At 37.6% G+C, this 23,560-nt stretch overlaps 1 protein-coding gene across 1 annotated transcript in view; it reads right to left on the minus strand.

Annotated features, from left to right (window-relative positions):
- ALG13 (ALG13 UDP-N-acetylglucosaminyltransferase subunit) overlaps window positions 1-23,560 on the minus strand; it is a 74,656-nt gene that overhangs the window by 11,543 nt on the left and 39,553 nt on the right. The window contains 8 exon segments of the mRNA XM_073798877.1: window positions 1,062-1,245; window positions 3,008-3,048; window positions 7,076-7,261; window positions 15,340-15,508; window positions 16,786-16,857; window positions 20,586-20,641; window positions 20,738-20,770; window positions 23,273-23,393. Of these exon segments, the coding sequence (XP_073654978.1) occupies window positions 1,062-1,245; window positions 3,008-3,048; window positions 7,076-7,261; window positions 15,340-15,508; window positions 16,786-16,857; window positions 20,586-20,641; window positions 20,738-20,770; window positions 23,273-23,393 (862 nt within the window).

Below are 23,560 nucleotides of genomic sequence, written 5' to 3' on the forward strand. Positions count from 1 at the left end.
TAATTAGGCTTTTCAGATAATTGTAGATATTCTTTGATGCTACACCACAACTAGGTAAGTGGTAATTTCTTAGAGGTCAGTAGCAATGTGGACTTTTCATACTTTGTTAACATTAAAATCCATTGTTTTATCTTGCATCTTGGATAGATATTTTACTAAATCATGCACAGGTAAGATTATACATTGGTAATTGGGAAAATATTATTTCACTGAGTTATACAGATCTACCAAATGTTGACACATTTCATTATACAATGTAAAACACCACATTCATTAATAGCCCCCCACCATCTATTTTATTAGAAGAGTTAATGAAGTATTGGAAGCTGTCAAGCTCATGGTGGTAGATAAAAATTAGAATTTTGGATAACATGTATTTGAGTGCTGGAATTTTTCTCTTTGACAAAAAATACTATCCGTTGCTTTTCTCGAAGTGATAAGGCTTAGGTGTTCATTTGAGAAAATGTCTGCCGGATCCCCAAGTCTGAATAACCATAGTCTGTCTATCACTCTTTCAAGTAAAAATAGTGTTCCATGAAAAGTCAGCTAGTTTAGCTCGAAACTCAAGCTTACAACCCTTTTCTTTAAAGTTAATCACTATACGTCAGTATGCAGAGAGCTTTATGAACACTTCCTATTTTGTCATACAGAATACTAAGTACAATTATTGAAAGAATAAAAATTTAGTAAAATAAGAATGTCTTTGATCAAACACAAAATAAATAAAACTGGCATTTTTATATCATGAGTGTGAAGACACTAAGTACTAGCACAGTTTGGTGCCCCTGCCTTGATTTGTGCTTAGGTGCCAGCTATTCTACCCGCCACTGATTTTTGCACCCTTAATACAAATCTAACACAGCAAAAAGGGACAAAATCCGTGTATTATGATGAATACTTTTAGCCTCATGGATCCCTTGAAAGGGTCTCAGGGACCCCAAAAGGTTCACATACCATGCTTTAAGAAATGCTGGTCTAGTATAATATCTGAAGGCTATTATTAAATTACACACAATAAAATCCAATTGTCTTTCTTGCAGGGAATCTCATTACACACTTACCATGTGCTGATACATCTGCCTGTGTGCCATCTCGTCTCCCCACCTCACTGTATAATTGAGGAATGGTTTGATTCACCAGAGGTGACGGCTCAGTACAGACTGGATAATTCTCTACATGAAGCTGCTGCTGCTCCTGCATCTGTGGCATACAGACCATGGAGTGCCACAAGCTGTGGTGATAGCACTTGGGCAAGAAAGGGAAAAAACACTTTACTATTCCTTTTCTTAAACTAGTACCATTCTTCGCTGAAAAAAAAAGTTGGGCCATGATTTCCAGGTGGGATAACAATGACTTTTGAACTAAATGATATGACATTTAGAAAATCTATTCTCTATAACAACTTTAAGATCTTTCGCAGCCTCTGTATCTCATACGTGGACCTAGGAATTATTTTAGGAAAGCACCCTAAGGAAATTAGAGATATACACAATGATCTGTATACAAAGGTGTCTGTTATAGCATTGTTTTTAAAGGCAAAAAAAATTAACGACCTAAATATTCAACAACAAGAAACTGGATGAATGAATTATGATATATCCATGATGGAATAAAATACAGGCAGTAAAAAAAATCATGGTGTCAAATATTTAAGGAAAAAGTGTTCATATTGTTTAACTTAAAAGTTTACAAAATTACATAGTATAGTCCATATTTTATAAAATAAATAAATAAGCTGTAAGGAAATATACCAAAGTATACAGTGATTATACAGGTGATTTTGGTTTTCTTTACACATTAGTATTTTCCATATGCACCATAATGGATGCTATTACTTTTAATATTAGAAAATATTAAAATATCTATTCTACAATTCCTTGTATTCCCATGATGTAAAATATAGGAGACTATATTGTACAACACGGGGAATACAGCCAATATTTTATAATAACTATAAATGGAGCATAACCTTTAAAAATTGTGAATCACTATACTGTACACCCGTAACGTATAATGTTGTACAACTATACTTAAATTTAAAACAAACAAAAATACTAAAAATAAACAAATAATAAACTGCCTCCACCTTGTTTCCACAGGTGACTATAATAAACAAACATAACTGAAGGGGCAAGCACTTTATTTTTTCAATTCTTGAAACTGCATTTAGGAAATATAGTCTCAGAGAACAAAAACCCACTCTACTACTCTTAAATTATAAATGTGTGCCAGTCAGTAAAGATAGTTTTCTGGAAATGATATGTCCAATGTTTTAGGGAAATCAGTGTCTTGGAAAATCTGAGTATTATCCAGGAGACTATCTGGTTTACTATGTCATATGCCAAATCTTAAGATGCATCATTCCTTTTCAGAAAATGTGTCATCTTATTATATCAGAAGTGTATTTCAGGGGGAAAATGATCCCTGAAAGTATAAAGTAAAAGGGCTCTTACCTGAAATCAGAGACACCTTTCAGTGATATTAAGATATCTGTCAGTACTCCCTTTCTACAACTCAGGGAAGTGGTAAAAATCAGTGTTTGGCAAATATCTATGAACACATGAGTGCTTTAAAAATAATACTGCTCTTTAAATGTCTTTGAATTAGTCGGATTACTTTTCACATAAAATGCAGAAATAGCCACAAAAATGTTTTAAGTAAACAGGATAAATAATCCATTTGTTATTTCGAGATAGAAAAACATAGTGAAGGGTTGGCATATGATGTTAAATATGGAGGCCAATATATGCTGAAGTTGTACTTCATAGGGCCCCCACCCATGACAGTTTACAACTCTTTTATAAGAGAAACTGAAGTACTGGGAGGTTAAAGTAGAAAACTGACCTGTGTCATCTTCAGAGATATAAAGACAGAAATAAATCTTTTAGGTCCCTCATAGTGTTCTTGGGTTTTAAGGTTCAAGAGTCTGATTATCAAAACGGCTTATGTTTTTAAGTTAGAGGTTTGTTTTTTTTTTTAATCAAAGCAATTTTAACAGGACTCTTACCTGCAATCCCAGATTGAAATAGTACTGCAAAACTTTAGCATCTAAAATTAAAAATTTAAATCTTAGTGACTAGATGACATAAACAATTAAAACTTACCATTTAAAAGCTCTTCTCCTTCAGTATTAAGGTAGATACAACAAATGTTGTCTTCCCACATCAACACTACCCTCAATTCTACCTTATAGTAAATGACCATTTACCTACCACTATAGCTAAGATCGTTTTCTGAGCCAAGAAGGTTTAATCAACAAATACAGATTTTATTTCTATTCTTAATATTAGACAGATGTTACAGGAATACTACTCTGCAAATATTTAGAGAGACTCTAGTAAAGGCATTTTCTTGCTTGTCTCAAGACTAAAATTTTACTTTAATACAAATCTACTACAAAAGCAATCATGTTGGTCTTCAGAGCTAATACATAGTACAAACTAATGTTCTACAAATGCCAAGATTAGTGATGTCTACTAAGATAACTAGCACTGTTTGAAACAATTCACCTTGTCTTTATTTAACATGACTAACATACCACCACTAGGACTCCAAAAAGAGGAGGCAATGAGCAAGGTAACTCGAAATAAGTTATACCGTAAGGGGATAAAATTTCTTCAGACACAAAACTTTAAAGTACTTTACAAATGAACAAAATGTAGATGTATGAGAGAAGAGGGAATAGCCTTAGCATTTCAAGTATATCTCTAAATATATTTTTATTGATTGACCTGGGATTCACATATATTCTTATAAATAAGATAATGTAACTTGATTCCACTAACAAAAACTCTCAGAAAACCCCTCTTTCTTAAGTTGGAGACTCCCAATACATACAAATGTATTTACTGCCACTTTAAAAGAATGAGCTTGTATTTTGACTATTACGTGGGAATACAGTATAAAGCGTAATGCTCAAGCTAAAGAATATGAAAAGATGACAGCAGGAAGTAAATCCACAAATGGCATGGGATTCCACCCCTTGGTATTCACATACATCCACACAAAAAATCCATAGCAGTATTATTCTCAATAGCAAAAATGTGGAAACAACTCAAATGCCCATCAACTAATAGATAATAAAATATGGTATATCTATATAATGGAATGTTATTCAGCTGAAAAAAAGAATGAAATACTGACACATGTTACAACATGGATGAACCTTGAAAACATTATGCCAAATGAAAGAAGCCAGCCTACAAAAGACCACATATTGTATGACTCCATCTACATGAAATGTCCAGAACAGGCAAATCTATAGAGAATAGTAAAAAAAAAAAACAAAAAAAACAAAGCAGAATAATAGTTGCCAGGGTCAGAGAGAATGAGGAGTAACTGCTAATGGGTACAGGGTTTCTTTTTGGGGTGATGAAAATATTTTGGAATTAGACAGTGGTGATGGTTGTACAAATTTGTGAATATACTAAAAAGCACTGAATTATACACTTTACATGGATGACTTGCATGGTATATGAATTATATCTCAAGCTGTTAAAAAAAAGTGGCAGGTAAGGACTATAAGAACTCAAAAACATCACTTTGAAATGCAACTGGGGGGTGGGATCATGAAAATGATAGGATTTAAATAGGAAGTTAGATGGAAGAGTAGAGGGGGAGAGAATTTGAGTAGAATCACCATGACAGCAAAGGCTTAGAAGTAGAAAACCAGATGCATGGAGTTCTTGTAAAAGTAGAAGGAGATAAGGTACAGTTTTGGAAAAATGACCAGCAATTTCTTACAAAACTAAACACACATCTATCTAGGCCCATCAATTCCACTCCTAGATATTTTCCCAAGGGAAATGAAAACACATGTTCACAAAGACTTTTACAAGCATGTTCATAGCAGCTTTATCATAACTGATCCAAACTAGAATATAGTCCACGTGTCCCTCAACAGGAGAATGGACAATCAACAGGAGAATGGACAAACTGTAGAGTACCCATATGACGAAATACTCAGCAATAAAAGCAAATAGACTACTGATAATATGCAGCAACATGGAAGAATCTCAAAAAACATTACATTGAGGTTAAGAAGCCTTCCATAAAGAGTACATACTGTATGATTATATTCACATGAAATTCTAAAACAGGTAAAACTAGGGCAGAAAAATATCAGAACAGTGGTTGTCTCTGAGGGGAAGTAGAGATGGGGTAGGGAAAGACTGGGAAGGGGCATGAAGGAACTTTGTGGGATAATGATGTTTTATAACTTGATGGGGATTTGGGTTACACAGGTGCATGTACGCATCTGTCAAAACTCAGCAAGTGTACATTTAAGATTTGTTCATTTCGGGCTTCTCTGGTGGCACAGTGGTTGAGAGTCCGCCTGCCGATGCAGGGGACACGGGTTCGTGCCCCAGTCCAGGAAGATCCCACATGCCGCGGAGCGGCTGGGCCTGTGAGCCACGGCCGCTGAGCCTGCGCGTCCGGAGCCTGTGCTCCGCAATGGGAGAGGCCACAACATGAGAGGCCTGCGTACCGCAAAAAAAAAAAAAAAAGATTTGTTCATTTCATTATATGTAAACTTTACATCAAAAGAAAAAATAGGGCTTCCCTGGTGGCGCAGTGGTTGAGAGTCCGCCTGCCGATGCAGGGGACGCGAGTTCGTGCCCCGGTCCAGGAGGGTCCCACATGCCGCGGAGCGGCTGGGCCTGTGGGCCATGGCCGCTGGGCCTGCGCGTCCGGAGCCTGTGCTCCGCAGCGGGAGAGTCCACAGCAGTGAGAGGCCCGCGTACAGCAAAAAAAACCCCAAAAAACGAAAAAATAAATACCAAACTCTAGTTAATGATATGAATGTTCAAGTTTTTAATGGGGAAGAATGATGTCTACAATTTACTTTGAAATGCACCAAAAAGATGGATTAATTGATGGACAGAGAGATGGATGGAGGAAAAGATGGAGAAATGCATGCTAATGCAAGTATAGTTAACTGTTAACAACAGAATATAGGTGGTGGATATATGAATATTCATTTTAAAATTCAAATTTCATGTATGTCTAAACATTTTCAAAATAAAATGCTGGAAAATGCAAAATCAGCATTATGTGCTGAGAAGATCTTGGGCAGGGGTAGGTAGGTGAGGGGAGAGGAGTAAAGGGATCATTGTTCAATGATACATTATTAATAAAATAGAAAACCAAGGAAAAGAGTCAATGTTTTGCATGGCCTAAAGAGAAGAAAGAAGGGAGATGAAGATGAGGAATTTCACTGTAGACAGACTGAGTCTGAAATAAAAGTAAGAAAGCCAAGTGAAAATGTCTAGCAAGTAGGTAGAAGCCAAGGCCAGATAGATTTAGAAATCATCCACATAAAGTTGATAATCAAGTTTTAAGGAAGGGAAGAAGAACAGAATGGAGTTGAAGATCCTGGTGACTACCTTAGGGGCTGAAAAAACCCAAAATAGAATAGAAAAGCAGCTAGAAAAATCAAGGGAATGTTACAGGAAAAAAAAAAGGTATGAATAAGCTACAAACAACTTTCGACTACAATTCTCTTTTGAGATACACTGCTAAACTGAGGGGTAACAAAAGACTTCCAATGGAAAGCTACTCAGTTTAATTAAGGAAACAACACATGGCTGAAATCCAAGGCAGATCAGAGCCCCCCCCACCCCAATTCCTCCCCCCAAAACCTTTTCCAATTCTTCAAAATTCAGTTGGAATCTTAAATATCAAGAATGCAACAATTTCATGCACTTGTGGTAGGCATTAAATAAAAGAAATGGAGAAAATTGTGTTATCAACTCCTGCTTTTCAAGAGAAATTATTGAGAGCAGATATCCAGTTGAGAATCTTCTTCAGGGCAGACATGTAGCTACCTTAGAAAAGCAGCGTGAGTCAGCTCAACCATACACTTCTTGATTATGCAGAAGATATTCTCAGCTTTCAGTTCCTTCTTTCCTTAGTCATTTACCTAGCATTATGCTCTCAAGTCAATTTCCGTTTGGTCCACCACCCTACCCTCATTGGTCAACCAAAGAGAGATATGCTCTAAAATTTAAAATTAAAAAACCAAAAAAAAAACCAGACCTAAATAACTCTCACCCAAGTCTCAAAATCTACTTACCTTGAGGCAGATCACTGCCACATGGATCACAGGAATAAGGTGGAGGTAGTGATGGTAAGTTTGAAGTGTCTGTCACCTCAAGAGAAGAAGGAGGAGGAGGTGGTGGTGGAGGAGGTGGAGGTGGTAGAGAGGCAGCCACAGCAGGAATAGGAGCAGCCAGGTATGGATAGGATGCTGAAGCAATGACTAAAAAGGAAACAAAACAAACTAGCAATGTACAGCTGTAACATCTTATAAGCAGTAGCTCGTCCTCTATTTCTTTTGTGTTCCCAATATGGTCAAGCAACTCTGGGTCTTATGGTTTGACTTAAAAACAAAAACTTAGGGCTTCCCAGGTGGCGCAGTGGTTGAGAGTCCGCCTGCCGATGCAGGGGACATGGGTTCGTGCCCCGGTCCGCGAAGATCCCACGTGCCGCGGAGGGGCTGGGCCCGTGAGCCATGGCTGCTGAGCCTGTGCGTCCGGAGCCTGTGCTCCGCAATGGGAGAGGCCACAACAGTGAGAGGCCCGTGTACCGCAAAAAAAAAAAAAAAAAAAAAAAAAAAGAAGGTAAATTGCACATATTCTTTTAGACATGCCAGTTGAAAAGTAGGAGTTCATTACAAGTTATTTTGAGTTAAGGAAATTACTTGACATTAAAAAGGAAAAACAACTGTAAACTACAGAGGCTTGACTACCAAGATTTTGAACATCAGCTAATATGTACATAAATAAATACTACTAAAGCAAAATTTTTACTGAGCTTAATACAAAGTTAAGGATGTTTTCAGCCATCTGCCAAATCACAAGATGTAGAAGCTAATAAGAGAGACTAAATTGCACAGATTACAGATTTAAGCAGTCCTTGAAGGTTTCTACTTGGTAGCATGAGAGGAATATAGAGAACTCTAAATCGTAACAGTTCCATTTCTAAGGACCTACAGAATCTAAAACCGACAGGCTAGATGAACTATCTTATCCCTTTAACTTTCTATAACTGTTACTATAGTTTAAAAACCACAGTCACTTAGGAGTTTCACAGTTTTTGACATAAGAAATTCAAATACAATTATGTTTAAATATCAATACATTCCTCTATGATGATAAAGGCAGCAATGTGGTTCCAACCTAGTGAATATAAATTATCTCCACATATACATACTATGTTACATAAATTTGTTAAATTTTTTGATACCAACCCTTCAAGTTTAATTGAACATTTTAGCTGACTTAGAAATTCCAGTACTCAATTTTATCACTGTGTTGCCTGCATTATAATTTTACCCCTGAGAAGTATAGAAAGTTTGGGCTCATTGTTCAATAAAGGTTTAAATTTGGAGTTTTAGAACACTTAGTTTAGTAAAAGAACAGTCCACACAAGCTGAATTTGTTATTCTGGTAATTTAGCAAGAGGAATTTAAGGCCAAGTATTACAAGTAATCCACATTGCTTTCATTCACCAACAAATATACTAACAACACATTTATTTATACCCTTTATACAACTACAGGCTAACAGTAATAGGAAATCTAAATCTTAGGGTGATTTAAAACTTGATAACCAACTCTTTTGGGGTGATGAAACTGTTCTCTTGATTGTGGTGGTAGTTACACAATGTTATGCATTGTTAAAACTCATAGAACAGGGCACCAAAAAATAAATTTTACTGTATCTAAGTTTTGTCATGCATGTAGAAATCTCCACTTTTACAGCTTTAGAAGAGGATTTAATTTTTAGAACATTTCCAAATGCTCTAAAGATTCATGGATTTGTTTTCTATAAAATAATGGCTTCAACAAAGCCACACTCTTATTCCTTTTAAACTAGCACTCAAATCACACCATTTTTTTCAAAAACAACTGGAATAAGTTCAATTAGCTAAAAATAGTAGAATGTGATTACGATTACAAGGTAAAAACCAAATACTAGACATAGAGGTAGCTAAGTAAGTTCTCCTGGGCCTGAGAGAATCAAGGACGGAAGAAATTTGGAGGTTACTTTGAACTCAACTTTTTTTTTTTTGATAAATTACATTAAAATTAAGAATTTCTCTTCATCAAAAGGTACCACAGGAAAAATGAAAATATCAACAAAGAGAGAGAAAATATTTACAATACATATAACTGGTAACATATTAGCATCTAGGACAAACCTCCGGTTTCATTTGTCATGATTAACATATTGGGCGCAATAATTCTTTGTTGTGGAGGCTGTTTTAGCATCATCCCTGGCCTCAACTTATTAGATGCCAGTAGCTCTCCCCTGCCAAATTGTAGGACCACTGAAAATGTCTGTAGAAATTGTCAAATGTTTCCTAAGGGGCAAATTCTCCTCCAGCTGAGAATCACAGATGTAAACTAAGTGAAAAATGAAATAAGTCAGACAAAGACAGATACCCTACATCAGGTGTCCCCAACCGGTCGCGGCCTGTTAGGAACCGGGCTACAGCAGGAAGTGAGCAGCGGTCGAGCGAGCGAAGCTTCATCTGCCGCTCCCCCATCGCTCCCCATCACTCGCGTTACCACCTGAAGCGCCCCCCCACCCTCACCCCCATCTGTGGAAAAACTGTCTTCCGTGAAACCGGTCCCCGGTGCCAAAAATGTTGGGGGCCAATGCTCTACATTATCACTTATATGTGGAATCTAAAAAATAAAACAAATGATTATAAAAAAAAAGAAACAGATTCAGATATAGAGAACTAGTGGTTGGTTACCAGTGGGGAGAGTGAAGAGGGGCAAAAAAGGGGTAGGGGATTAAGAGATACAAACTACTATGTATAAATTAATCAACAAGGATATATTGTACAGCACAGGGAAATATAGCCATTATTTAGTAATTGAACTCAACTTTCTTTCTTTTTTTTTTTTTTTTTTGCAGTACGCGGGCCTCTCACTGTTGTGGCCTCTCCCATTGCGGAGCACAGGCTCCGGACGCACAGGCTCAGCAGCCATGGCTCACGGGCCCAGCCGCTTGGCGGCATGTGGGATCTTCCCGGACCAGGGCGCGAACCCATGTCCCCTGCATCAGCAGGCGGACTCTCAATCACTGCGCCACCAGGGAAGCCCTCAACTTTCTTTTAAAATGCATATTATAATACGTTCCATAAGAAAAAGCTTTTAAAACTTCCAGTTGCTCTAGAGATGCATGAGCATCTAATTCGCAGACTTAACAGGGCTCTATGTATGGGCTTACCAGGTACAGTTCAAGTGATGGACCCAGAACAATGGAAGCAAACTTTTCTAAAAGTGAATGGAAACCAATGAAATTCATTCAAAAAGCTTATTTCCTTGTCAATGCAGCTGCAGTCTGCTTCAGGACATTTCAGAAGAGAACGTGAATATACATAGTAAGACTCAGCTTCTCTAGAGATCAAAGGGCAGGGCCAGTACTAAAGTGCAGTGAGGTGCAAAATTTAAAGGGCCACCAAATTAAAGCAAAAAAAAAAATTCATGATGACTAAAATACCAAAATTGCAAAAGATAGGATCTAAGCTTGCACTTGCATGACCACAAGAGTGAGTGCCTCACTCACCTCACCCTAAGCCTGGCCCACAGTTCCTATCTTTTAAAAAAACTTTGATACTTTGTTTATCATGGATTCTGTTTTTGCATTAGTTTTGTTTCTTTTAATAGTGCATTAAAGTATTATTTATCTTGATCACTGTGGGGTTTTTTTTGATACTCCCTTAATTCTGTACCCAGAGCAAGTAAGTCACTAGCTCCGGCCCTGGCAAAAGACTTGGAAACAGTTACCAAAAAACTCAGTTAACAGGATTTAATGCCTATGAAGACAATCATAATAAAAGCAATCATGGCATCTAGTTACCTGGCAGATAGGAAGTGACTTAAAGGAGGATGGGATGGGGCTGCCAGACAGACACATGAATAACAATGAGAAACCTGAGTTGTATCTAGAGGACAGGAACGACAAAGAGCAACTAAAAAGCAGCCATTACTTATTAGAGTTATAGTTGAGGTTCACAAGTGGCTCAACAAAAAGTAAAATGAAGGCCGTATACATTTTTAGAAGTATCTACAAAAAAACATAAATCTGGCATTTAAAGGGTAATCTTTCAATGATTCTACATAAATGGGGTATTACAATGCTTGATTTCACCTGTCACTTGTTTTTTTAAGCTCAGACATCTGCTGGAAGCAGATAGCCAACGTGTTCCCCTACAATTAGCACAAGTAGTAAAACCAGTATCTCCATTAACATTTCCAATGAAAAATTTCTGTGGTCATTAATGAACATATATTGCATGTTTTGTTCCAGGCACAGCGGCTAAGTACTTAATTTTTATATTATAAATAAAACAGATACAAAAAACAAATCAAACGAATTATTTTCAGGTGGACACTATCCTTCAGGTGGACACTATCCAGGTTAAGAAAGAAAACTTTGCCAGCCATTTCAGAAAACTTCCATGCACTCCATCACAATCACCACCCTCTTACCCCCACCATAATCAACCACTATCCTGACTTTCATAGTAATCACTTCTTTGTAGTTTTAAGTGTTTTGTCACCCAAATGTGCATCCCTACACAGTTTTTAAAAACTGTATCTTGAACCTCTTTTAATCTATAGGTCCCTTCTCCATCCCTGTCATTTCCTTTCAATTTGTCTTTTGAAGACCCCTTGACCTGTTGAGTTTCCCAGTCTGGATTTTGCTGATTACATACTCATGGTGCATTTCAATGTGTTCTTGTATTTCCTGCAAATAGGCAGCTAGATCCAGAAGACTAGATCAGACTCAGGATTGATTCCTTTGGTAGTCTATAGGTAATGTCTCACTATCTTTGCAATCTTAGCAGCTATTGCTATTTAATATGCATCCATTCAGTAACGACTGCAAAATGATTACATTCTGCCACTTCTTTTTCACTGATTAGAATACTAATATACAGAAATATTTCCCCTCATCTACTATTTGGTTACCCCGTATTATAGTTCATATAAGAAAGGCAGGATAAATACTTGATTCTTTCACTTTACTGTCCCGTTTTCAAGAACGTAAACTGGTTTCCTAACATCCTCTTAAGAGAACCAATTCTTTTTTCAGTTATGTATTCTTTTCAGATTATTTTCCATTATATGTTATTATTAGATATTGATTACAGTTCCCTGTGCTATACAGTAAATCCTTGTTTTTTAATCTATTTTATGTATGTTGTTTATATATAGATAGATAGATAGATAGATAGTTGTTAATCCCAAGGGAACCAATTTTTAAAATATCATCAGGAACTTTTAAATATATTTGACATGTTCCAATCTATTGCAATTATCATTGTTGAAGCTCAAACTGTTCCATCTTTGACCAGTGGGAACCTCTTCAAGATGGCTCGTGAGTCCTTTTGACACGACCCCCAGTACCTGTTGATAGCTTCCTTGCTATCTAGCATGACAAGATGATCCAGGCTAATCCTGAACATCTCCTGCCCAGACCTGGAACCAGAAATTTCTCCATAAAGCTGTTTGTTTCTGTTTAAGTGAGAAGCAGCAGAAGAGTGCTAAAGATACTCATTGTTTCTGAGCCTTTTCAGTGGACAGAGCTAGGAAATACACAAATTTAAAGATAAAATACCTCAAGTTCATACTGATACTTCTAATTCAAATGTGATACCATAAAAGTTTCTCCTTAGCCTTTTTTAGTACATGTGTATTACCTTTCTTCCATACTAAGATCCCAGTTTGCAAGGACACAGAGGGATAAAACTGGAATATCCCATACTCATTTGTTTTAGCCAACATTATAGTCTCTGAATAACAATCTAAGTATCTAGATAAAAGAACCTGATGTGTTTACTGAAAGCATTAAAAAATGCTTGGCACATGGTCTCTCAATTCTCCCATTTTTAAAAATAGCTATACTGTACCTATATTGTTCAAATATAAGGCTTTACATAGTGTATCATCAACCTCTCAGCCCTCATTTTGTGTTAAGTATATATTTAATACTTACAATCAGGTCTTAAGCTAATGTCTTATTGTTTTGGTGGTCTAAAAGTCAAAATCATTCTCCAATACACTCTGTTCCTCCAATACAACTTCCTGTGATGGCAGAAATATTCTGTATCTGTGCTGTCCAATACAGTAGCCACTAGCCACGTGTGGCTTTGAGCACCTGGCATGTGGTTAGTGTGACCGAGCAACTGAAGACTTATTTTACTTAACTGTAATTAATTAAAATTTAAAGTGTCATACGTGGCTAGCAATTACCTTACTTGACAGCGTATCTTTATTAGATTCTTCAAGAAGGGCTCATGCAAATAATATTCTCTGAATTCTTATACATTACCCTTTAAGCCTGAAAATGTTTGACTGGATATAAAATCTTTGGTTCACATATCCTCTCATTATCTTAAATGTTACTCCATTTTCTTGTAGCATGAAGCATTGCTGTCAAAGTTTGACGATTATCATTTTATTTCCTTTATACTCCACAGGCTCTTTTTCTTTAAAGCCCAGTTGTTTTACTAGAATATCCTGGTGTTGGTTGCTCTGGCTCAATATTCTGCAGAGCACTGTTTCAGTATGTAGTTTTAAAGTTTTTTAATTTCAGGAAATTTTTCTGAATTATAGTTTTTAGTATTTATTCTTTTCCCTTACTTTGGTTTTCTTCTTTAGGAACTTCTATCAGTGTTGGATATCCTTTGCCTAACTTCAATATGTCACTTTTGACTCTTTCTCTTCGTTTTTTTCATTTTAGATTCCCCCCTTTCTTACATCTTTCTCTTAAAGCATTATCTGTTGTACATACTTGGTCATGTTCTTTATAGTTTAGTCTTCATTACCGAAATGACTTTCTTCCATTTCTAATGCTTTCCTGAGTTCTGTCACCTCATCCGAGTTTTTCTAATCCTGATTTGTTATTTTTAACATTTTGTGTTATTTTATTAATGTCTTTACCTCATTTTGAAATAGTTGTTGGTTTAGTTTAAGTTCTGTTTAGTGTGCACATTCTGACATGCTTTTACTGTCTAACAGGGATACTATTCTGTTTTCCTCTTAAAACACCTTTGTATGCAACCTTAGTGCTTTTCTTTCATTCATTTTTTTTAACATCTTTATTGGAGTAGAATTTCTTTACAATGGTGTGTTAGTTTCTGCTTTATAACAAAGTGAATCAGCAATACATATACATTTTTATGTGAAATTATTTTTTATGAACTCTAGAACGAGATGAAATACAAGAAAGCTTTTCTAACTTCTTAGGGATCTCTATTGTTTTTGTAGTGTTTAAAAACATGACTGCTTTCCAGGATTCCTTGGCTCTGTTCTCTCAGCTTTAGTCTGGACCTGCTCTTTCCCTATCCTCATCAACTTTGATTCCACTCCCAGCAGTTTCTACCCAGTGAGGAATATTATCCTAAAAGGTAGCCCTACCAGGTCAGTTTTCAGAGTTCTTAGGGGCAAAACTGTTCCACGTCCTTTAGTCCCTTTACCATGTACCCAAAGCACTCACCTAGTATTGGAGAGGTCAAATCCCTTCCCAGTCTTAGCTGTTCCTTCCAAATTGGCTGCCCCACTGTCCAGTGAATTCTTATTAGTTCTTTTGGGGTTCTTCTGTTCTCAGGTCCATCAGACAACATCCCCGATGCTTCTGTCTTATTGCTCCCACATTGACCCTGACAGCATGCACGTCTTGTGACTGATGGTTTGTCCCTACCTGCTTAAATTCTGGGGTTCATGGGGAGACCTTGTCCCCTAGTTTTGTTGTTAAACATTGTCCCATGGGTATTGGTTTTGCTATTTCCATTTTTATTTGGGGACGCAGACTGAAAAGCTATGCTGTTGCTGCCACCACTTCCCCAGAATTCTGCTGAAAATTTTAAATTATGTTAACTCAGTGGAATTTCACAACCACTTCATAAATTGGTACTATCAGTACCTCCAAGCTCACAGATAAGAAAGGTTCAATAATTTGTCCAAAATTACATAGCTAGTAAGTTGTAAAACCAAGATTCTAACCTGGATCTCTTAAATTCTAGAGCCAAACTTTTCAGGAATTAATTCTGTGAAGTGTGAAATACCTTTACCTTAATTTCTGTATAATAAAACTTAACTTGAAGTTTAAGAAACTAGTACAAGTCCTCTAAATTTTCAATGGGGTTAGCAAAACAATAGCTATGAAATCATACCAAAGCTAAATTTGCAAGAAAAAAAATTGAAATTTAATACTGGAGATTAAAGTAATCTTATCTAATCACTAGAATTGTTGTATGGGCATGTTCATGACTAGAAAAAGAGGCTTCCAAAGTAAGGAACCACTAATAACCTACCTGGCCTGCCTTGTGTAGGCGGAGATACAAATAGAGGCTGTATAGCATTCTGTGAGGAAATTGAAGTGGTACTACTAGCTTGATTAGCTGCTGCACAGTTAGGTAAGACTGGAGCTGGAACAATATTTGCACAGGAAGCTGCAACTGCTGCAGAATTCACCATCACCACCTGTAAGTGTGGAAGAAAGTTTAGAACTCTAAGTTTGGTTTCACAAACAATATTGGTCTCTTATCTGATCCTAAACTTCAGGAAATAGTATTCTAATAACTAAAACACCAAGAAGCCAATATTTATGTAAACCTAATACAGGAAGGTTATTTCTTTTAGAAGACCCCAGATGACTTTGAGAGATTTACTTTTTTATTTTAATATTTTTCTGGAAAGGTAATACATTAATATGATTCAAAAACCAAGTATAAAATTGTATACAATGAAAAGTTTCCTCCAACCCCTGTCCTCCATCTGCCTAGTTCCTCTCTCCACAAACAAGTAACCTCTGGGTTTCCTGAATACTATCCAGGAATTTATAGTACATATTTATTTTTACATGCATCTATGTTTCCCCACACACACTTAAAAAAAAAAACAAACAGAAAATGTTCTTTGCTTATTTTTTTTTTTAACTTCGTGAGACTGCAACTTGTTTCTCTGATTAGGCCACAGCACCCAATACAGGGCTGTGCACAGAAAGATGTTCAATAAATGGTAACAGATTCTTCTTCATGAACACCCTGTCCTCACTGTAGTCTCCATTTTCTTATTACCCACTGCAATGTGGCTGCTACCCTCTCTGGTTCTCAGAAACTGTATTCAAAGTCACAGTGGTCTCCATGGCAACAAATCATAGTAGACTCTTGTTAGTCCTTATGTTGCTTTACGGCTTGGCAGCAACTGACACTTGACTATTCCTTGAAACATTCTCTTCCTGGGGCTTCCATAATACTACACTCTCCTGCTTTTCCTCCCTCCTTGGCTATTCCTTCTCTACCCATTTTCTAAATGGTGATGCACAGGCTCTGTTCTAGATGCTGTTCTCAATCTCTTCCTTTTTCCAGGATGATCTTATTTACTCCTACGGTTTCAGCTACCTTTCTGATGCCAGCTTCCCATTCTATAAGAAAGCTTTACATTTTAAGTTTCAGGAAATGGCACAGACTTGACAGGTAATTTACATTAACTCACTCATTATATAAGAGGTTCAGAGTAGACTGAGTAGTCCAATGCCAGCACACAGAACAGTGTCTAGAACACAGCAGATGCTCCATCAATTTGTTAATAAATTTACTAATGCTTGTGCCAGGCACCAGGAAGTACAATAACAATTAACATAAGAATATAAGCAGCTTCTTTGAAGTATGATGAAGGGCAGAGAACAAAAAGAAAAAATTCATTTTCTTCTGTTTAGGCCACTGCAACTGACTGTAAAATAAAACTATAAAGATTACCTTCTGGGGGTAGTTGTATGAGGTAACTGTATCATGAGGAGACATAGGACATGGTCTTCTATCCTGAAGAGACTTTAATGAATACAGAAGTACAAATAAGGGGAAATCAAGAAATTAAACAATACATCAATAAAAGATCTGCTTTGTTTCAACATCTCCTAAAGATAAGTGAAAGTGATCTGTCCTAAAAGTATTCAAATTTGGAGGTGGCTACTATGATAATGCTCCAAAAGGTATCACCCTAGTGCCTGACTTAGGTGGCTGTTCTATTTCCCGTCTACAGAAATCCTGACCATATCCAACTCTAGTCCCAATGTAGATACTAAAATGTAATGGAGAATTGTAATTTAAACACTTTCTCAGTGTCCTCTCTTGCCTTAAAAAGCTCAAAATCAGTAGGGCCAGCAACAGTGTTGCTAAAAGAAAGCATTCCATCAAAAGGAACAGCTTGGGACAAGGGTGGATAACTGGTTGGTCAGCTGCATCCTACCTAAGCAGGATGTAGTATAATCCAAACACCATTCCCCTTTGGCTCAAGACCTTGTCTTTGTGAAAGTAACAATGATTTTAAAAGGCTCAGAATTATGCATGACAGACTGTCATGACAGAAAAATAAACTAGCAGCAGAAGCTGGTAATAAGGACACAGAGGAAATCAGGTGAAACAATCACAGGAAACAAGAGGAACCACATTGGGACAAAGACAAGCCCAACTTAACATGGACCTAAGAGTGCATGTTTCGAAAGTCTGTGTTGAAGTACAGCCCAAGTACCGGCCAAAAAGCAAACTTTAGCCCTGGCTCAGAAGGCCCAGTGTGAATTCTAAACAATTCTAGAGAAGGATTTAGGCGAGAGTTGGGCGTGGAATTAAGAAGAAAAAATGTTCATAGTTTCTTAGAAGGTTCTGTGCCTGGAAATCTTTAAGTCCTGCATTGCTCTTCTCCCCTCAGAATGCTGTGAAAAAATTACTTAGAAAAATTACTTAGAAACTTGGTGACTGGAGAGTGGGAGTGGAGCATGTCATGAAGAGATTGAAACCTACTGGGGATGTATGATAAAGTAAGTTCAGAACAAAAAGGAACACGTGACAAGTGAGATTAAAGGGACAGAAAGAAAGTGTCTACTCCTGTCATCCCTGAAGGCGAGATTTTTACTTGCTTTTTCAACTTGGGTGGCTATTTCAAGAAATGGTGTAAAAAGCATGTGATATGAGAATAGTAATGACAGACTGAGAGGAAAAACTATTTCTCTAGCAGGGGCAAAGGAAGGAAAGGAGAAATAATGGGAAGAGAATAATACATCACAGTTTTCATCACCTTCCTAAGATGTATTGCCTAAACAGTAAAAACAAAAATTCAGTACATGAAGCTATCAAAGTTAAGATTAATCACAGAGAATAGAGGGTAGTCATTCAACTTCCTCACAAATATTCCAGCTCTCCTCCTAGGTACATGGGTAGGTTGCTCTTCCCGGCCTCATCTAATTAGGTATGGGCACATGACTTGTTTGGACAATGAAATATGAGCAGAAATATTGAGAGCCAGTGTTTAATTTCCCTATCTTCAGCTCTGCCAAGGTGACTGTGAAAGTACATGTCCATCAGCCTGGGTTCCTGAGTGACTCTGATGAACAAAGGCCTGCTACCAACCTGCACTGGACCTATAACATTAGCAAGAACAGCTGTGTTAAGCCGCTGAGATTTTGGTGGACTGTTGCTGCAGCGTAACCTAGCTTGACCAAAACAGTAATTCGTAACTAAAATTAGGGTGCTGCTGTAACAAAAACCTAACTTGAGAAGGAGATTATGAATTTGTAGCTCTTAAGGGAAGAGGTTTGGAAAACAGAATGTTAGTTTTGTGTTTTGATTACTGCTGGCAGAGTTTAGCAAGGTATTTTAAGACAGATGTGTACAGAAAAGTAGTTTGTAGGCAGGAATGAAAGGGAATAGAGTCCTTGATACTAGGACTTGTAGGGTTTGGAGAGGCAACCGCTTCAACTCAAAACTCTAAAAGATAAAACTGATAAATGCTTTGAACAACAAAGAGAAGGTAAAACTCGGCCTTGAAGGAAGACTCAAATCATTGTTAAAATATGATTGCACTAAAGTATCTCAAAGCAAGAGTCCCATTAAGGATATAACACCCAATGAATCCTTGCAGTTGGACAAAATGGCTCATGGAAAAGTATTCAAAGGTATGGCTCTTTCATCAATGCCTGATAAGCTAAAGGTATTTGCAATCAAGTAGAGACAGGGATAAGAATGCAAAGAATTATAGCAAATCTAAGTAGTATATTTATAAAAAAGAATTGTCAGTATGGCTATTGGCAAATGAAACTAATAGGAATCAGAGAAGCTGCACAATAAGTTACTCACATAGCCAAAGACACCATGAGCAGAACTAAAACTATCCAACTGAGATAAAACCACCCTTGGGCCCTCAATTTTCAATGAGTAAGAAGCAGGCTGAGAAAGCTGCTCAGTTGCCAAGAGGGATTATTCTCCAATGCCTACTTCAAATATAGCCAAGGAAGGAAGGGCCTTGGAGTAATCAAGAGCCCCAGAAAACAACGAACCAGGGAGCCTCTCCAGGGAACAGTCCCCATGCCTAGGTTGGGGGCCCTCAAAATGTCTGTCCAGCATGATGTCAGAATTGCTATGGGCCAGTAACTGTTTCTCCCATTCTGCCTGCATCTGAATGGGAAGTTCTACTGCAATTTTTCAGTCCCTGCTCTACCACTGGAGATCGGGTGTGTAGGGGGTAAATAACTTTGTAGATTTGGTTTAGGCCTCCAGATCAAGAGGAGCCACATCTGGACCAATACAAAGAGTACCACACACTTCCCAGAAACCCTGGGCTCTGAGCTTAATCACACCGAAGGGGATTTTGGGGTTGCCTCTCGTGAGGTGGAAGGAAGTATTTTGCCTGTGGGAGTTTCCACTGAATGTTGTAATCCTTAGTGCTGTTAAAATATTTCCAACTTTTTGACTTCTAGGCACAGAGAAGTTAGAGCCTTCAAGAGAAACATGCTCTGGCCGATGAAAAAGAAATGGAGGGCTTCCCTCGTGGCGCAGTGGTTGGGAGTCCGCCTGCCGGTGCAGGGGACACGGGTTCGTGCCCCGGTCCAGGAGGATCCCGCGTGCCGCAGAGCGGCTGGGCCCGTGAGCCATGGCCGCTGAGCCTGCGCGTCCGGAGCCTGTGCTCCGCAATGGGAGAGGCCACAGCAGTGAGAGGCCCGCGTACCGCAAAAAAAAAAAAAAAAAAAAAAAAAAAAAAAAAAGAAAAAAAAGAAATGGAAAAGAAAGTGATATGTGTCATCTCCAGGTAGAAACTGTAAGAGCCAGTGCACCATTCACTACCTTTTGTTTCCTGCCTTAGCAATCATGGATGGAGCTTCCATCAGCTTAAGTCCCTAAGCAGAGCCCTCCTGCAGACCTCCACTACACATGTAGCATAACCAAGAAGTAAACTCTTGTTATATTAAGTACCTGAGATTTATGGCCCATTGTTACTCTGTTAGAAAGATCATGATAAAATCCTCTAAAAAAATCATCATAGCCAATGTTCAAATTTCCTCTTGTATCAACACATATTCGGAACATCTCTATGATAATTTCTAGAAGGGGTGTGATCTCGGATGAGTTAATTTCTGGGCCTCAATTTCTTTATCTACAAAATGGGAATGATACCCTAATACCTCATAGGATTGTTCTGATTTAAATACATTTATATGTATAGCACTCAGAACAGTGTTCTAGTACACAGGAGCTATATGTGTTTGTCATTATTATTAAATACCTACCAAGTTTGCTGTAGATTCAGTTGTGCTGTAAACACCTGAAGTTTCATAGTCTTGTTCTAGAGGATACAGCCAAAGTAAAAATAATGAGCACTATTCTATAGTTTGAAATTTTATAAATAATGAGTATCAGATTTTACCTAGATCTCACTGACCTGAAGGATAAATATATTCTTCATGATATCCCCCTAGAAAAAAAAGACAGAAAAAGTGTGTTTATGTAGGAATTCTTGCTCAGAGAACCAGATGGCCAGCACTTGCTTCTTCTCAAGTTTTATGGATATATGTTCAAAACTAAAATGTATATATCCTTGAAACAAGTGATTTGAGCTTTCATACTACTCAACAGATATTAAAGCCAGAGACTGGCTGTAAACAGTACAAATTTCTCCTTTGAAAATTCCCTTAGTTCTTAAGAGTTCAGACAGACGTGAAAAACCCACTTGCGTCCAATTCTGGTGGTAGAGTATGGTGATTAACTTCACTGGCTCTGGAGTTAGGACTGTCTAGATTTGAATCCTGATTAACTATATCACTTTAGGCAGGTTACTTAATCTTTCTGTCTTAATTTCTTCACTGTAAAACAGGGTTAACAGTACCTAGCTCACAGTGGGGTGAAAAGAACACAGCATGATGCTTGGCATATAGTAAATGGTGATTATAAAGTAATCTGAGTATAATAACCAGTAGTTTGCTTAGGTGAAAGTTAAAGGAATATGGCACGCTTCATCAGTTTTTCAGCCTGATTCAGGTAAATAATACATTTACAATCAGTTTGTTCTCAAAATATGGCTTAGAGGACTGAAGTACTTTGCTCTAAGATTGCTACACCATTGAAATTCAGAGAAAGTCAATCTTCAACTGGATAGTTTTCCAGCAAATAACACCCCAAAGGTCAAAACTGGATTGATTCTTAAACATGTCACTTATCCAACACACATGCAGGTAACCCTCCAGACAACAGGATTTAAGGTGAGAATGAATATTTGGTTACTCTGAATATGCCACTATAGGTGAACAGTACATATGAAGATACCCACTGTGCTAAAAGGAAAAGTAAAAGGGTCATCCTGAGTAAAAGAGCAGAGAATACGCATACTCAGGCACATGCATGCACACTAAGTTCTTAGAAATATCTATTTTCTCCAACATAAGTAGCAGAAAGAATATCACAAGAAAATACATTGACCAGTAAGTCAAATCATTCAGACTGCCTCTTACCTCCTTAATCCACCCAATTCCTCCAGAATTGTTTCAGTAGGCATATTTCATTTTACAGAAAAGTGGTAAAAAAAAAAAATAAGCACACCCAATGATGAGAGGCACTCTAACAACTATAAAGGTTATGTATACATGCTTTAGAGTCAGATAAACCCAAATTCAAAATTGATCTCTGCCAGTCACAAAGGACCACATATTGCATGATTCCTTTTATATGAAATGTCCAGAATAGGCAAATCCATTAAGACAGAAAGCAGACTGATGGTTACCTACCACTAGGGGCAGAGGGAGGGGATGCTGGGGGGATAATGAGGAATGACGGCTAATGAGTACAGGGTTTCTTTTTCTAAAATTGATTGTGGTGATGTATGCAACTTTGTGACTATACTAAAAACCACTGAATTGCACTTTAAACATTGAATTGTACACGTTAGGTTAATTGTATAGTATGTAGATTATATCTAAATAAAACTGTTATAAAAAAGATTAAATCTCTGCCACTTACCAAAAGTATGACTTTGGCCATGTCATTTACCCTCTGAACCTCAATTTCCTCATATAAAAAATAAAGAAGGGCTTCCCTAGTGGGAAGAATTGGTTAAGAATCCCCCTACCAATGCAGGGGACAAGGGTTCGAGCCCTGGTCCAGGAAGATCCCACATGCTGCAGAGCAACTAAGCCCGTGCGCCCCAACTACTGAGCCTGCACTCTAGAGCCCGCGCGCACCAACTACTGAGCCTGCGCTCTAGAGCCCGTGCGCCCCAACTACTGAAGCCCGCACACCTAGAGCCCGTGCTCCACAAGAGAAGCCACCGCAATGAGAAGCCCATGCACCGTAACGAAGAGTAGCCCCAGCTCGCCGCAACTAGAGAAAGCCCGCACGCAGCAATAAAGACCCAATGCAGCCAAAAATAAATAAAAATAAATTTATTAAAAAATTTTTAATAAAAAAATAATAAAATAAAGATACCATATTCCTCAGAGTGATAAAATATTATATTGCTTAGTACAGCACATGGCCATTAGAACTCAATGAATAGTAATGTTTATAGATCAAGTAGATTTCTTTGGGCAACGAAATTATTTCACAGCAGTCTTGTAAAATAAGAGTCACATGAAAAGCCTAAAATAGTTATACAAATGGCGAGGACAACATGAATAGTTCCTCACTAATAAGGAACAGATATTTTCCATACTGAAATCTCACCAAATCAAAACTCACTGAAGACCTATGCAGAGAGCTGAAAGTTTTAACAATGTAGTGGCCTACAGAAATAGAAGTCTGTCTTTCTGAAAAATACCAAGACATCTTCAAAAACCTAGCAAGCTCTGATACAAGAACTGATAACTCTTTCAAAATGAGTTGCCAGACAGAGTGAGACCACCCCCCCAAACCAAAACTTTAGCCTTGTTGTGCTAATACCACAAGAATCATCTTTTAAAAAAATATTTAACTGGAACTGACTCACCATTGTCATTCTGGCCATCACCTTCCTCTGAATTCAGAGTCTGTTTGCCTGAGCTATGTCCTCGCCTTGCAACATGGTATCTCGAAGTAGCAGGAACCATTGTAGAGGGCCCTCCATGATTCTGTACCAAAGAAATACACACATACACATGCAGTTCTCCCTATATAGTCAGAGAAAAAGCTATAAATATTTTAAATTTACTTTAGAATCAAAAATATGTGAGGAAATAATGATCAAGAAAACAGAAGATTTTAGCCCACACTTATATAGGCAAGATTATTTGTCCAC

Source organism: Tursiops truncatus, chromosome X, assembly GCF_011762595.2.
Source record: "Tursiops truncatus isolate mTurTru1 chromosome X, mTurTru1.mat.Y, whole genome shotgun sequence".
NCBI classification, from domain to species: domain Eukaryota; kingdom Metazoa; phylum Chordata; class Mammalia; order Artiodactyla; family Delphinidae; genus Tursiops; species Tursiops truncatus.